At 43.6% G+C, this 15,551-nt stretch overlaps 1 protein-coding gene across 1 annotated transcript; it reads left to right on the forward strand.

Annotated features, from left to right (window-relative positions):
• Positions 1-517: 517 nt before the first annotated feature.
• Positions 518-14,244, forward strand: enc3 (ectodermal-neural cortex 3). The gene is made up of 4 exons (XM_008407957.2): positions 518-798; positions 2,294-3,328; positions 3,413-4,185; positions 13,024-14,244. The coding sequence occupies exons 2-3, from the start codon at positions 2,306-2,308 to the stop codon at positions 4,157-4,159; spliced, it is 1,770 nt and encodes a 589-aa protein (XP_008406179.1). The 5' UTR covers positions 518-798; positions 2,294-2,305; the 3' UTR covers positions 4,160-4,185; positions 13,024-14,244.
• The last annotated feature ends 1,307 nt before the right edge of the window (positions 14,245-15,551 follow it).

Below are 15,551 nucleotides of genomic sequence, written 5' to 3' on the forward strand. Positions count from 1 at the left end.
CAAGGATACCTAAATGCCTTTGAACTTAGAGTAATAGGATTCACAAACTTGAACTCTGAGACCATTCAGTCATAGCATACAGTTGAAACTATATATTTACGTATACTATATAAAAATACACATAACCTATTATAATGACAAGCATAATCTAATTAAACCAAAATGGGTTGTCTGTTTTGATGCAGGGCATTTGTGAAATGTAGCAGAAATGTAAAAAAAATCCCAAAATGAATCTTAAAACTTCATGCAGGATATTAAAGGTTGAACACAAATGAGTGTCTGTAACAAAGCCAGCGCTACGGAAGGAATGGCCATCACATTTTCAATTCCGCTCCAAGTTCAATAAAGTTACTGTTAAAGTCAGCTTAAGCACCCAATGACAGGTGTTTTTGGCTGATTTATCGCAGCGCTTTTGTGACAATGAGGAATGAATACAAAGGAAGGCTTTTCAGCGGAGACGGCAGATGATTGGTCAGCTGCAGCGAGGTGGGCGGAGTCAGAGGAGTTCCACTGCTGCCACTGTTCTTTCTCTGGATTCAGACTCGCTGCCTGTCGGGCTTCAACCGTCGTCCTCGGAGCTACTAACTTTTCACGTTGTTCCTACGCGGACACACTCCAAGTTTTAGAACAAACAAATGGCCCGTCCGTCTTTGCCATCTTCTAGCCATTTAGTGTGGGATTTAGTTGTGGGTTTTAAAAGCAGATTTGTCTAAATTGCGGCGCAACTTCAGAGAGATCGAAGACGAAGTTGTAGCCAAGATAAAGGAATCTGGATCGGCCCTTCTGCTCGAGTCAAAGGTAAGCTTCAAGACGCTTAATATTTACCTTAAATACGGAATTATGCTCATTTGGCGTTCCTCTGTCCCCATAAAAGTGTGTGTTTGGAAGGGAATTGGCTTTAGGCTGTAATTCGGGACGCTTTGATGTCGGCTGTAAAGCAGCAGCAGCCTGGATGTTTTTAGACTGCTGCTAACTTTGGAGGAAAGTTGAGCGCATGGTGATCTGCTGACCAGAGTTCCCCATTTACTGCACAAAACCCAGTTGGGTTTCACTCCGAGTCCCTCCACGGAAGTCCGGCCTTTTCAACCGGAGTGAATAGTCGACTTAAATTTATCTACTTTGAAACAAAAGGAGCTTTTAAGCGGAAGATATTTATTTGGTCGCTTTCAAGCAGAGTGCAGCCTTTATGAAGCCTGGACTTTTTTTCTCTCTCTCTCTAGGAGGTAATTACCATAATAAAGGTGCGACGATTCAACTGTAGCATATTATTCAACATATTTCTGTGCGGGAGCTGTAATTCTGACTCCTCAAATGATCTGGAAGAGGTTTCTGTTTTAATGTGTGCCAGTCTGGTTATATAATTTGGTCCCGAAGGAGCTGATTTGAGGTGTCACTTCAAATGTGGGCTTTAAAGCTTCGCCTTTGGCACCATCTTGCATGTGATCCAGCTGAGGAACTGAACAAGCATGCAGGAATTCATCTGGTGACTCAGTCCTCAATTGTTTATAGGGGCAGTGAGATGTGAATCAGGATAGCACGCCCAGGTGTTTTTTCTTTAGCTTACTGTAATTACACTGAACGACAAGTCAATGTAGGTCATTTTATAGTATTTTTTTTGTCTTTGAGGCCTGACTGCGATGTGTGTTGTATTGATTTTACAGTGTACATCTCTGTGGCATGCAGTGTACACACTGGGTTTGCAGTGGGAGGGYTTCTTATCTCATCTCCTTTCATCTCTCTCTACAGTCTGAAGTTCATTTCCGTTCAGCTGATGCAAGGGTTTTATTTTTGAACAATCGTTCATCATCTACTGGGGTTATTCATACATATGGCTAGGAAGTAATGGTCACATCAAAAGAAGGTGTAMAGGGTTCTGGTGTAGGGAAAGATACGATTATTTAATTACCTATTTATTATGCATCCGTCCATTTGTTTGTGCAGCCCTCTGTCCATTCATTTTGTCACAATATCTTTTTTCCATCCATGTGTTCTTTTCATCTAATTTTGAATTCATAGTTGTTTTATATATCAAGTTTTCCTGTCCATCCATCACTATCCACTTATTATCCAAATATTTATTTGTCCAATTATCTTTTCTTCCATTTGTCATTCCATCCATTATTACATGTTTTGTTTATCAACCAGTTTGTCAATTTTTCTGTATTTTTTTCCTTTGAATTTTACGTCTTCCTCAGTACAAGCCAAACAAAAAAAAAATCCTATAAAAATCCAAATAAGTTGGCCGTTGTGATGCAGTTTATTGATATTTTTTTCTACTGTCTTTTGTTGCCAGGTCAAAGTCAAGATGTCTGTAAGCAACCACGAAAACCGGAAGTCACGCTCCAGCTCCGGCTCCATGAACATCCAGCTGTTTCACAAGACGTCGCACGCCGACAGCCTGTTGACTCAGCTCAACCTGCTGCGCAAGCGAAGAGTCTTCACCGACGTCGTGCTGAAAGCCGGCAACCGCTCCTTCCCATGCCACCGGGCGGTCCTGGCCTCCTGTAGCCGCTACTTTGAGGCCATGTTCAGCGGCGGGCTCAGGGAGAGTCGGGATGCTGACGTCAACTTCCACGACTCCCTCCACCCGGAAGTGCTGGAGCTGTTGCTTGACTACGCCTACTCGGCCCGGGTCATCATCAATGAGGAGAACGCGGAGTCGCTGCTGGAAGCCGGGGACATGCTTCAGTTCCACGACATCCGGGACGCAGCGGCAGAGTTCCTAGAGAAGAACCTCCATCCGTCTAATTGTCTCGGGATGATGCTTCTGTCAGACGCCCACCAGTGTCAGAGGCTGTATGAGCTGTCGTGGAGAATGTGCCTGGCGAACTTCGCAACTCTCTTCAGAACGGAGGACTTCCTCAGCCTGCCCAAAGATAAAGTCCAGGAGCTGATCCTCAGTGAGGAGCTGGAGGTGGAGGACGAGAGYCTAGTGTACGAGGCTGTCATCGACTGGGTGAAGGCGGACATGGAGCGGCGGCACAGTGAGTTGCCTGATCTGCTRCGATGCGTGCGCCTGGCCCTGTTGCCAGAGTCCTATCTGCTGAAGAACGTCGCTTCGGAGGARTTGGTGATGTGCCACAAGGTGGGCCGGGAGATCGTAGAAGACGCAGTGCGGTGCAAGATGAGGATCCTCCAGAACGACGGCATTGTGACGGGGTTCTGTGCGCGGCCCAGAAAAGTGAGCCAGGCMTTGCTGCTTCTGGGGGGACAGACATTCATGTGTGACAAAGTCTACATGATTGACAACAAGACCAAGGAGATCACACCCAAAACAGACATCCCAAGCCCCAGGAAGGAGTGCAGTGCTTGTGCCATTGGTTGTAAGGTATGTGTGTAATCTAAACTGCAGTAAATCTATTTTGTAGCATGTCTTCAACTTGAATTTATGTTATATCTCTTTGTTTTCCAGGTTTATGTTACTGGAGGCCGTGGCTCTGAAAATGGAGCCTCCAAGGATGTCTGGGTCTACGACACGTTGCACGACGAGTGGTCAAAAGCAGCGCCAATGCTTGTGGCCAGATTCGGACACGGCTCCGCAGAGCTTGACCACGTGCTGTACGTAGTGGGAGGACACACGTCGCTGGCGGGATCCTTCCCTGCGTCTCCGTCCGTGTCTCTAAAACAAGTCGAACAGTACGACCCGCAGAGCAACAAGTGGACCCTGGTCGCCCCGCTGAGGGAAGGCGTGAGCAATGCCGCGGTTGTCGGTGCCAAAAACAAACTCTTTGCTTTCGGAGGCACCAGCGTGAACAGAGACAAATACCCCAAGGTGCAGTGCTTCGACCCCTGCCAGAACCGGTGGTCCGTACCCGCCGCCTGCCCTCAGCTGTGGCGGTACACGGCAGCGGCCGTCGTCGGCAACCACGTCGTCGTAATCGGAGGCGACACAGAGTTCTCGGCCAGCTCTGCGTACCGCTTCAACAGCGAGACGTATCAGTGGTCGAAGTTCGGCGACGTCACGGCCAAACGGATCAGCTGTCACGCGGTGGCATCAGGGAACAGGCTGTATGTGGTTGGAGGGTACTTTGGGGCTCAGAGGTGTAAGACGCTAGACTGTTACGATCCATCATCAGACTCCTGGGACAGCGTGACCAGTGTGCCATACTCACTCATTCCTACTGCCTTCGTCAGCACATGGAAGTACCTGCCGTCTTAGACACACAGGCTCTGCAACTTTTCTAGGTGAGAAATTGTAGCTTACATTAATGTCTAAAAGTCTTTAGTCATACTGAATTTCTTTATACCTAACTTCTAAGGAGTCATATTATCTTGCAGTCTTCTACAGATGGTTTGACTCCTTGGAAGCAAACTAAACATTGGTGTTGGTTTCAAACTTCAGCTGYAGTGTAAATCAGCTTCTGCCACCTTGTTATATTCTGTGCCTGGGCGAGTGCCACTTTGAACCTGAGGYGGTCACTTTAAAGCCGCAAACTGTTTTGCAGGTTGCCAGGGGTTACGGCTGTTAAAGATTATCTAAGTGCCGGGTGTTGGACAAACATGTTGGAGTTTATGGGGCAGAAAGAATGTCGGCGGCGCTGCTAATTACAAAGCTGGGACTGTAAGCTGAGGCCTCCGTCACAGAGCGGAGTGAGGTGTAGAGTCGGCCGATCAGGTCTGTGCTCGTGTGGATGGGAGAGTTGAGTGAGGCAACTTCGTCCGCAGGGGTCAGGGCTACCTGAAGGACGAGCTGATGTTAGACAGTAACTGAAAGCAGGTGAAAGAGGCGACATATCATTTGAAGTGCCCTCTGGATGCGTTCAGAAACAGCTTTTTTTTTTGTAAGATCATATGTCGCCGTCACTTCGTTCACATAAAAATATTGCAGATGTCTGCTTATTTATACATTGAATTATAGGATTAGAATGTGTTGACAGGGCAATCTGTTCTCTTCGAAGGATAAACAGCAGTTCAGGGGTCTTTTAATAGCTTCAGGGACACGGCRAGGGAGGAGGCAGTGCCCCGTCTCCAGGATATGGAAATATAATTTACTCGCATCATATCAGACTGCTTTAGGAGTTGAGCAGCTCAATCTGCCTCATGAAAGGACAGGTGGCAAATTTCACACTTTTGTGCTGGATAAAAGGTTTTCCCCTGACGTGTCTTTCAGTATTTGCAGAGAGAGCTTAAGGAGGGGCCTGGTTGCTGAAATGAGAAGAGGAGAGGCTGAATGATGTGTGAGTTAGGCCATTTTAATGCACCCTAGGGTGGTAGAGTAAGTTTTGGGCTATATGTCATGTGACCTGGTTTGCGAGCTGAATTTAGCATTTATTCAATCAATAATCAAAACAAAACAGTTCAGCCAGCTAGTTATGCAACAGCAGGGACTCCTGCACTTCATTTTATTGCTTTGTTGTCCAACTTTTTGAAGTAGCTTTATATAATACGTTGCCATGGCTGCATACCCAAGTAGGGAAGAGTTTTTAGAGAAATCTCTCAAAACACCAGGGAGAGAGGACAAGTGGAGTCACGGCAGTGAACTCAAAAGTGACATTTTCTGAGTTCAATAATCTGTAGCGATTAGTTTCTGTATTAGAAATTAGCTGAAAAAGGTAATCTGTGTTTTAATTGTAAAATCACTAAAACATTAAGTAATATCAAATGAAAATTTCTAAAGAAGTTTAAATATAAGTAAAAATTCAAAATGCTGTATCAGATGTTTAGAAAACATGACTGAATCTCATCAAAAACACTCTGTCCAATGAAGGTGTATCAGGTTATAAGACATTCCAGCTAAATAAAATGTAATGATGCATCAAAGATTCCTGGTTTGAGAATTGACCTTCCTTGTGTTTGTTACCAAATGGGAGAGAGTAAATTGTCCTTCAAAAAGCAAGAATGATTTCAAGAYGAGACATTTTCTATGGGAAAATTAGWTAAGAGGTAAAACTGTTTTAAATATAGGAAGTCACAAATGCTGAATGTCGTAAGCGTTGAATAGTTAAAATAGGACAAAGTTCAAGTGGTGCTGTAGAAGAGTGAATTGTGAAAATATCACATATTTTATAYGTATCTTTCCTAAACATTAGGAGAAAATGATCTCACAGATCCAAATCAGTTATTTTTAAAAGTCAACAGACTAAATTCAACAGTGAATTCAGTAAAAGTTTACTTGAGATTTATAAGTCCTTTTTTTTTTTTCATCTGACAGACTCCAAACAGGCTCCAGTTTTGGAGGCGTTTTAGGAGGAAGCAAGTAATGAGCAAAGGGCTTAGGCGTGGCTGGTGTGTACAGTAAACAGCTGGAGATGGTGGAGCTGGGGGCTTAGCAGTATGCAGCTGCTGGTATATGGGCTGCTGTAACCATGGAAGTGGAGGGATTTTTGTTTTTTCTTTTTGTGATGGAGACAGACAGCCTGACTGTAAAAGATCAAGGCAGCACATCCTTGTGAATTCTCAGTTACACCAACCAGCCCACTGCTGCTGACGACATGTATGCCTAACTGACGCCGCGGAGCTGGGAGGAGGGGTGTTAAAAAAAAAAAGAAGACAAAAAAAGCTCCAGTTTCTGGCCCATCAAGTCAAACTTCTTTCCTCACGTGTCCTCTCTTTCTCTACCTGAGACCTTGGAGCCTGAAGGAGAAAAGGTGATATGAGTGTTATGGAGGGTTAATACCTTCTCGGACCTCWGTTRGGAGTTTTCAGAGTTGAGTCGTAAGTAGTTACATGTGTTCACTTACATTGACTTTCGTACGTTTTTGGAGAAATGTTCTTTCAGGAGTATTTTTTACTAGTYTGTACTTTTTACTTTTACTTGAGWAATWTTWTWATGAAGTATCATTAGTCTTACTAGAGTAAAATTTCTGGATACTCTACCCACTGTGAGGAACTTCACCAAATGAAGAAGAAACTTGATTTAACCAAAAATTAGCCAAAAACAAATTCTTTAGTTTTTGTTAGTGAAAGAAACAGATTTTGGAAAAAAGGTTTTCTTTTGCAAGTACTAACTGAACATTCTGATAAGTTAGTACTTGAGCAGTGAAGTGTGAGTAAGACCAGCAGGAGCATAAAGCATATTCTGCAGAGATTGGCAGCTGAGTCTAACGCCTGCCTAAAAATACATTTCTCCGGAGGCTGTCAACGTTCAGCTGGGGTTAGAGAGAAAACAAAGTATGTGTGTGTRTGCGCGCGCGCGTTCCCTTCCCTTTTAGGTTTGTTGCAGCTGAAAACCACCAGTCAGCTGTTCAAGTATTCACTGGTAGTATTGTTGGTTTTTACGCAGTAGTAAAAACCACTTGTTTTCCACTCTTACTACCCTCAGACTCGCTCACACGGGTCGGCACATTGCTGACATCGCTGGTTGCTTAAAGAGCCAGCCGACCCAGTTCTAATTCAGCAGGAATGAAGGTGTGGTCTGCGTTCCCGTTAGTCCACGTCTGTTAACGTGGCCGCGTGATGCGTGTCGGATTGTTGCCCCCTGCTCCTTTTGGTCGCCAYCTACTGTATTTCTTTGCCTCGTGCTCCTCCATTAGATGTGGCAGACCGCAGACTCGGAGCAGCGAGCCAGAAGCTGCTGCTGCTGATGGAAAAGTATTTGTAACCATTTAAACAGTGAGGTTTGTCTTTATGGTCAAGACGGGAGTAAACAGCTCAGCGATAAACTCGACCTCTTTTTCACCCTTAACCCTACTTCATTCTCCATTGGCTAGTCACGGCGACTATCGTGATGTCTAGTTCGATGCATAGAAAGTGRCGTAATATGCAGATTTATTTGCTTAAACGGCAAATATATTTAAAATTAAGCTTAAAAAAAATAAACACAACAGAGCCTATTTTCCATTGACCATAAAATTGCACAAATTGGAATTCCGAAAATAAATTTGCTTAATGGAAAAACTCACCATTTTTCAGTTAAAAAGATTTTCTGCTGCAGTGTGCTGGTTTTCCCAGCCGTATCGAGGTGTTTGTATTTGGAAACTTTTTTTTTTTTTTTTCCTCATCACATGAGCAACTCCAGTTTGTTGACAGCAGCAACACGTTTATTTGTAGCMACTGGCTTCTTTGGACAATGTGCAACTTGCTCCACGAGAGGTCGCGCAGTTTATCAAAACCCGAGTTTGTCCATTCAAGTGTCGAATCAATAGCGGTTCTGTAAAATCACTGGCCACCTTTTCCCAAAATGGCCGCATACTTGGCTGCTCCCAAGAATAAGGGGCTTGTAACTCCACCCGAATAAGACGCCAACGTCTCCTCTGGTGGCAGATGGATGATGAGCGCCAGAGCCGTGGCTGAATTATAAATATAGCTCATGAAAGTGTTTACATCCATCGGCTCCGTGATTTGTAAAGACTTAAGTGTACAGACTTACCCACATGTGGTTGTGATTGCAGTTCTTACTTAATGGAAACACAGCTATCACAAAATTTTGTTTTTTCGACATTAGCAGAATATTGAAAAAGGTTTTTGCACATTTGTAGTGGGAATGCAGCTGGCAGCCATTAGAGCCCCTTGACGTTTTTCCATCGGACCAGCGAAGTATTACATTAACCACAAATACATTCATTAAAATCAATATAAGAATAAGCTTTACAGCGTTCAAATGGCAGCAGCTTAGCCGATTAAAGCCCTCGTTCAAAACGTGTGATCAGGATGACTAAACATGGAATTTACAGAAAAGGAATACAAGAATCAAGGAGAATGTTTAGATAATTTTGCAGTCGACAAAAAAATGGACGCTATGCATGTAGAGAGTTAAAATAATTTTCTCTGACCTCTGAAATSCTTTGGGATGRGTTGGAATGGACTGCAGAAGCAAGAAACCCTCTCAAAACATCTCAGCTGAGATGAGTCAGGCTTCCATAGATTGATTTTTCTCAGCTAAAATAAAGGCTTTTGTTTTATTTTTATCCTTCCAGCGAGTAAAGCTGGGTTAGTCTCTAGGGCTTACCTGTAATTAAACCAGTTTCTTTACCAGCGATAATTAAAGNAGCCATTAGAGCCCCTTGACGTTTTTCCATCGGACCAGCGAAGTATTACATTAACCACAAATACATTCATTAAAATCAATATAAGAATAAGCTTTACAGCGTTCAAATGGCAACAACTTAGCTAATTAGAGCCCTCGTTCAAAACGTGTGATCAGGATGACTAAACATGGAATTTACAGAAAAGGAATACAAGAATCAAGGAGAATGTTTAGATAATTTTGCAGTCGACAAAAAAATGGACGCTATGCATGTAGAGAGTTAAAATAATTTTCTCTGACCTCTGAAATSCTTTGGGATGRGTTGGAATGGACTGCAGAAGCAAGAAACCCTCTCAAAACATCTCAGCTGAGATGAGTCAGGCTTCCATAGATTGATTTTTCTCAGCTAAAATAAAGGCTTTTGTTTTATTTTTATCCTTCCAGCGAGTAAAGCTGGGTTAGTCTCTAGGGCTTACCTGTAATTAAACCAGTTTCTTTACCAGCGATAATTAAAGWTCGGGTAGCAATAGTATTCTCTCTTGGTGTGACCTCAGGGTTATTAGTTAGCTGTTGGTCGCAGACGGGGTGTAACTGGAGATCTACACACACAGTCGTACTTCCAGATCTCCTCCTTTTCCCACTAAACCAAAACATCCACAAAATGCCTGTTATCTATTTTAAAGGTTTCTTTCCCAGCCCTATCACTCCCTTCTTCCMGACCCCAAAGACGCACACACATAAACACGTCCGCCTCTTATAGCCGGATCTCTCCTGAAGTTGGCAGCTCTCTGTGGCAGGGTACACCTGCAGAGGTCGGGGGGAACAGGGGCCGCGGTGGGACTCGTTGGCGGGCTCGGACAGCTGCTGTAAAATGGAAAGGTCGCATCAGGATCGGGGAGGAGGAGCGCAGGGGCCCCCAGTCACTCAATACTAATGTTTTATTAATGCCTCGCTGTGAGGGCCACCAGGAACACGAGCTGAAAGGAGCTTTTATTGCGGCATCTGCGTACGACAACGACTCCCTCCACCACCTCAGCGCAGATACACTCTTCTCTTCTCCTGCGGTCCCTCGAGTAATCAGTTCGCCACATTACAGCCCCTCGGCACGGCCGGCCGCATTAGCATAAACCTAATGGAGGTTTTATTGGCCTTTTCTCCATGCCGAGGGTAACAAAAAGGTAAAGGAAAGGCGACGTTTGAAATGGCTGAATAATCACCCAGACTAATTAGATTACAGCCTTAAAAAGAGACGAGCTGTCGTACAGTTCCAGCRGCCTCTTCAGACAACCAGCTGAGGCAGGATGGAGCGGCTGGCCGTCTGGTAATTAATCAGAAGAGCACGTTCRGTCCCACTGATCATCTTTGTCCCGGCTTTAACATTCCTGTTCGTTCACTGCAGAATCCTCCATGAGACTCATGAAGATGAAGCAAGGTCTAGTCATGTGTGGGTCATTGCAGGACGGACGTCTTGRTGGTCGTGATTAAACCCAGAACAGGCCGCTAACGAAGGAGGACTGGGCTTTGCTTTGGGACGTAACGGCTAACCAGGCTCCTGGTGGGCGCAGGTGTGGTCTGCGGCGTGAAACCACGATAGAAGGGGAGGGGTGGACAAAAGTTAAAATCTCGATTCAGTTTTAGCAAGACGTTGATTTTTTTTTTTAAGTCAAAATCAACRCTTCTTTAAAACGTGTTTTAGCTGCAGACACGAGGCTCTAAAGAAARTCAGGCAGCTGGTGATGGTTTTAATATTAATAATAGCTTGAGATGTGGGTGAAAGGGGATGTGTGTAAACGATCCAGCTCTGGGCTGCATGTTATCGACCTTGACATGTAACATTAGAGGAAGTGTGTGTGAGACRGAGTGGAGCTTATTGCTGGTGGGGGGCAGGATCTGTTGTGGCTGAGGGAGCTGAGGCTTGACGTGGGAACGGTGAGGTTTGCGTGAAGCGTTTGGTAAGTTTGTCTATTAMAGCTTGCATCCAAAAGTAGGACAACACACAAAAGGTCTTTTGCCAAAGACGCTGACTCTTCAGAGTGCTAGATATATTTCCAAAAAATTGAGTGGAAGGAAAAAGTGTGGTTGAAAAATAGCAATAAAATGTATTGTTTTTTTGTTTTGTTTTTTTAAATTGCTCAAATTCAAATTTTAGATGGACATCAAAGTTTTACTTTTTGAACTGAAATGCATAAATGATATTTCAAATTGTCTGACGAGCTCAATATGGACCAAAGTTCATTTGTGTCCAGTGGCTGATAACTCCACTCCTCATTCAGCTGCATCGGCAGCAGCTTTTAAAGTGTGCAACCAAGCTCATCTACATGAAAAAAGGAGTAGTTTTTTGTTTGTTTGGGKTTTTTTTATACCAACATCTGTTGTTGCTTTACTTTTGCTCAGCTCTGTGGAATCGGCAGTACCTCCTCGTTTCCCCAGAAGCTTCAGTTTGCGYCGTGGCGAGTTTTGCTTCAGCACCACCTCCAGTTAAATCTCTGGAAGGCAGGTTGATGTTCCTGGATATMATCCAGGAACAGGAGATGCATAAATTAGAATTTTGTGAAAGATTTCAGATGTGGGTTTTTACAAAGCTTTGTTGTGCTGACTCTAACCTTGGCTGACTTTAGATTTTTCTTAGTGAACTGTTRTGTAAGAACAGTATTCAGAGTGTTGGTTTGCAGCCTTCCTCCTGTGGGTGGTMCGCACTTTTTTTTACACTCTGAACAGAGGTATCGTCTGTCAGAAGGGAATTTAAAATTGGAAACATGGAGTTGMAGCCTATGTTTTCACACAGATTAAGGGGAAAATGCACATCCATCTCCACAGACGTGACATCTGCAACGTTTTGCAGTTGTTTTGATTTTAATCCATAAAATTAGCACCCTTTTTTACTCTGTGTTYTGGGCTTAGGGTAAAACCCAAAGCAGCAAACGGAGATTGCATGTTTAGCCTGGAGTGGTACAGGAGTACAGGCTGAGTAGGAGCTGTGTCACGGTGAGTCAGACCCTGTATTGCACCACCTACGCTCCCTGTCCAATATCAGCTCTGATGCAGGGCTGATAGCACTCGCCTGTTTTTGTGTTTACTGCCTTAAAATATCCCAGTGGATTAGTTTCCTCCAAGCAAATMTTTCAAGATTCATGCTCCGTCTTCTGCATAATAGCGCACTTTATTTTGTAAAAACAAAAATATTGCAACGTCTGTTCGTGCTGAATGTTCACATCCTTTATGAAGAATCAAACAAGTTTCCTCTTTGAGGCATTTTAACGTTCAGATTGTTTTTCTTCAATCTCGGAAAGTATGCCTCAGACTTGTTTGTACCCTGTTGCTGTTCCAGCAGCTTTTACCTGGATCCAACTGTTGTGCCTCAGGCTGATTATTCACAACTCCAACAGTCCTGCGTAGCACATGGATGCCTTCTSTAATGCCAGCTGCGACAATGAGAGCTTACCAAAATAACCCTCCGCCTGCTGCGGAGCACTGATGTTTAAGGCTGTAACTTGCAGTGCAGAGAGCAAGAGCAGAGCAGAGCTATCATCAGAAACATGCAAATCAGAAGCAAACACCATGATGAAGTTTCTCGGCAACCCCTCCCACCCCTCCAGATATCCAGGGAAACATTCCTTCATGTTAGCAGGCGTGGTAAATTAGACGCAGAGTTATCWGGGGTTGCACAGAAAGCCTGCGATGAGGGTTTCAAAAGAACTCATTATGGCGTTTGTCGTGGAAAAATGCTACTTCCATGTGCAGGAATTTGGAGAATGCTACTTTAAGAAGGCKATTTGCCTTTTGAACTTTTATCTGAAGAAAGCAGATGTTTTTTTTTTTGTTTTTTTTTTATTTAGTTGCTTATTTGAATGCAGAGAAGCTTATTTTCAAAGTCGGGTTCTCTTTGTTCAAACCCTGAAGTATTTATGCCTCGAGAACATTACCGGGCCGAGYSGCGTAATCCCACATAACAGGACGACTCTGGTTAAATGAGAGGAATTAATAACACTTTGTGGGTAAGCCCGATAAAATGGCATGATGGTGATAAGCTGATGAAGACTTGGCCTTGCCCAGCGCTCAACCACAGCAGAGTTCACAGGACCTAAACATTAATCTCCCTCTTTTCTGTTCCCCCCCAGATGAGCTGCGGTGTCTGGTATGCAGGCATATGTCTCTCTGCTGGCTCCAAGGAGGAGGAAGATGAAGAAGATGGGGTTTGTGTCTTCTCGTTGGGGCTTCTGATGAGTCTGCAGAGGAGCAGAGGCCTGGAAACAGCCCAGAGACTGAGAGTCTGCGGCCTCTTACCTCCCCCCACCCCCCACCCACCTGATCTGTTTACTCTGACTTTCTTGTGTAACTTTCTCATGGAAGCAGTCTGAGCGGGAGCGGTTGCCATGATTACTCCAGCGGACCTCGCAGTCATCTCTGCTCCTTCTCTTTCCTCCTCCTGGGACAAATAAGCTACTGTGACCGGACCGGACCCGCTCTGGTCCTTTTCCAGTTTTATGGACAGGATGTTTTACAGTGAAGCTCCCTCTCTCTTTCGCCTGACAAGTTTACTCAGGTGTGTGTTATTTGAATTGGACCTCCCCTCAGCCAGCCGTGCGGTGAAGGAACCAAGTCGTTTGTGAAAGTGTATTATTTTGTGCACAGAAATATTCTTCCTCTCTGTATTTTTAGCCTTTGGACTCGGGCTTCCCTCAATTTTGGTGAGCTAAATTTGTACTCTGCTCTGCAACTGAAAAGAGTAACAAGCTCGCGGGAGAGAGCGTTGAAGGAGATGCTTATCTGTTTCAGTTCTTTTTTTGTTTTTGTCTCAGGGTGTTTTTTTTTTATTTTTTGTTTTTTTTTACTTGTTCAAAGAAGGGTTACGTCTTCCTCTATTGTCCTTTTCTTTAGTTTTTGTGAATGTAATATTTACATGAGTTGCATTGTTTTTGACTCTTACAGAGATCAAAAATGGAAAAGAAATATAGCGAAATCTTTAACTGTAGTGGTATTTTGCATTTGAATAAAAGCTAAGTGTCTCCTTTGTAGTTAGCTCTGTAGCTCTTTTTTATATATACTTCTATGTACATTTTTAAGAAGTCTTTTGTGTGTATAGTTTGTACATTAGTTTTGTAATTGTTAATTTGTAGATATCTGTTTGATTTGCACAAAGGAACCTCCCAGTGGTCTTAATTTTGTATCTTGGTCTTAATCCAGCTTGGGTAGTGTGAGTAATTGGAAGCCTTTTTGTAGCACATTTTCMCATCTTCTTTCACATTCTCACACTGCAAGTCGCCAATGTATCCATTTGTCTGTTCTACCAGTATGTATACTGATACAACCTGTCAATAAACCTGATTTTGCTGAAAACACGCCGTTTTTCCTTTATGTACCTGAAACTCACATACATTTAAACCAGTTGGTATAAAATCTATTTTTGAGAAGTACTTTTTACAGCAATTTACATTCACTATAATTATTCATACCTTCAAACAATCTGGGAAGGTCCAGATGAGGATGTCACATCTGCAAGTTGCAGGCCGCCCAACCTTGAGGCCTGGAATCGAAGACCCCTGTCCAAGTCCATGTTGGTGATAAAATGAAATGTTCAGTCTGAGAAGTTTTCTTTTTCTTCTTTTTCTTCATTTCTAAGCTGGTTTATGATCTTAAGTGAGGAAATGCCAAGCCATCCAATGATCTAAACCAGAGCAAACGTACTTCAAATCGAAGCAACAGGTGATCATAGTGATGTTTTCTCCAATAGCCAAGGCAAGAGTCAGTAGTGTGGGCCCCTAAAAGCGGAGAGGTCCAGACAGTTCTAATGTCTAAATCACAGCAAGATCCTCGGTAATCTTTAGCGCCAACCCTGCTGGTGAATGCTGCCTGGTTGAAATGCTTCTGAGGCTTTGAATTCATCCTAATCTTTTCTGTCCAATACCAGGGAAAAAAATAAAGATCAGAATCTCCAGATGGACAAACCTGAGATAAATGTTTAATTACATTAGATCAAATTTTCAAACTCAGGACTTAGTTGTAAGACTAATGCTTGTAGCTGYAACATCATATCTCCCAAATCAAATCTCAGAAACAAAAACATCAGTGCAAATTACGTAAAGTATTTGTCAACATGCAAYGAGTGACATAACTCATGAACGGTCAGTTCAAAGGCTGCGGAAAACCCTCAAAGAGGGTTCCTAATTGGATATCAACAAAAGGCGGCTCTGAAAAGTTTCGCTTGGTGGCCATGACATCATGCCAGTAACAGGCTCTGTCCAGTCAAGCATGTGGGTGAATCTGGGCCAGTTCGAGTACAAGGGATTCATCAGAAGGTTAATTTATGCATTTTTCAAACACAATGCAGACAAACATAAAAGATGAAACACCCGTCTCTCTAAAAGGGAGACCTGGCACAGTACAGCCGGACGAGTGGCCTCACGGCGACTCCTATTGTGATGCAAAATGTGCATACCAGGCAATTTCAAACGTCCCTTAAACACAACACAATTAAAGCTCAGCGCATAAATAGACATTACAAAGTCGGACAGAGACAAWAGGACAGACGGCCAAAACAGCAACAAAAAGTGGAGGGATGGGGTGGGGAGGTGACCAAACTGCCATAACAATCTGGACTTTGGATCAGAGGATTTGCAAGGTGTTTGGGTGTGTATGTGTGTGTGTG

The sequence above is a fragment of the Poecilia reticulata genome, linkage group LG4 (assembly GCF_000633615.1).
Source record: "Poecilia reticulata strain Guanapo linkage group LG4, Guppy_female_1.0+MT, whole genome shotgun sequence".
In the NCBI taxonomy this organism is placed as follows: domain Eukaryota; kingdom Metazoa; phylum Chordata; class Actinopteri; order Cyprinodontiformes; family Poeciliidae; genus Poecilia; species Poecilia reticulata.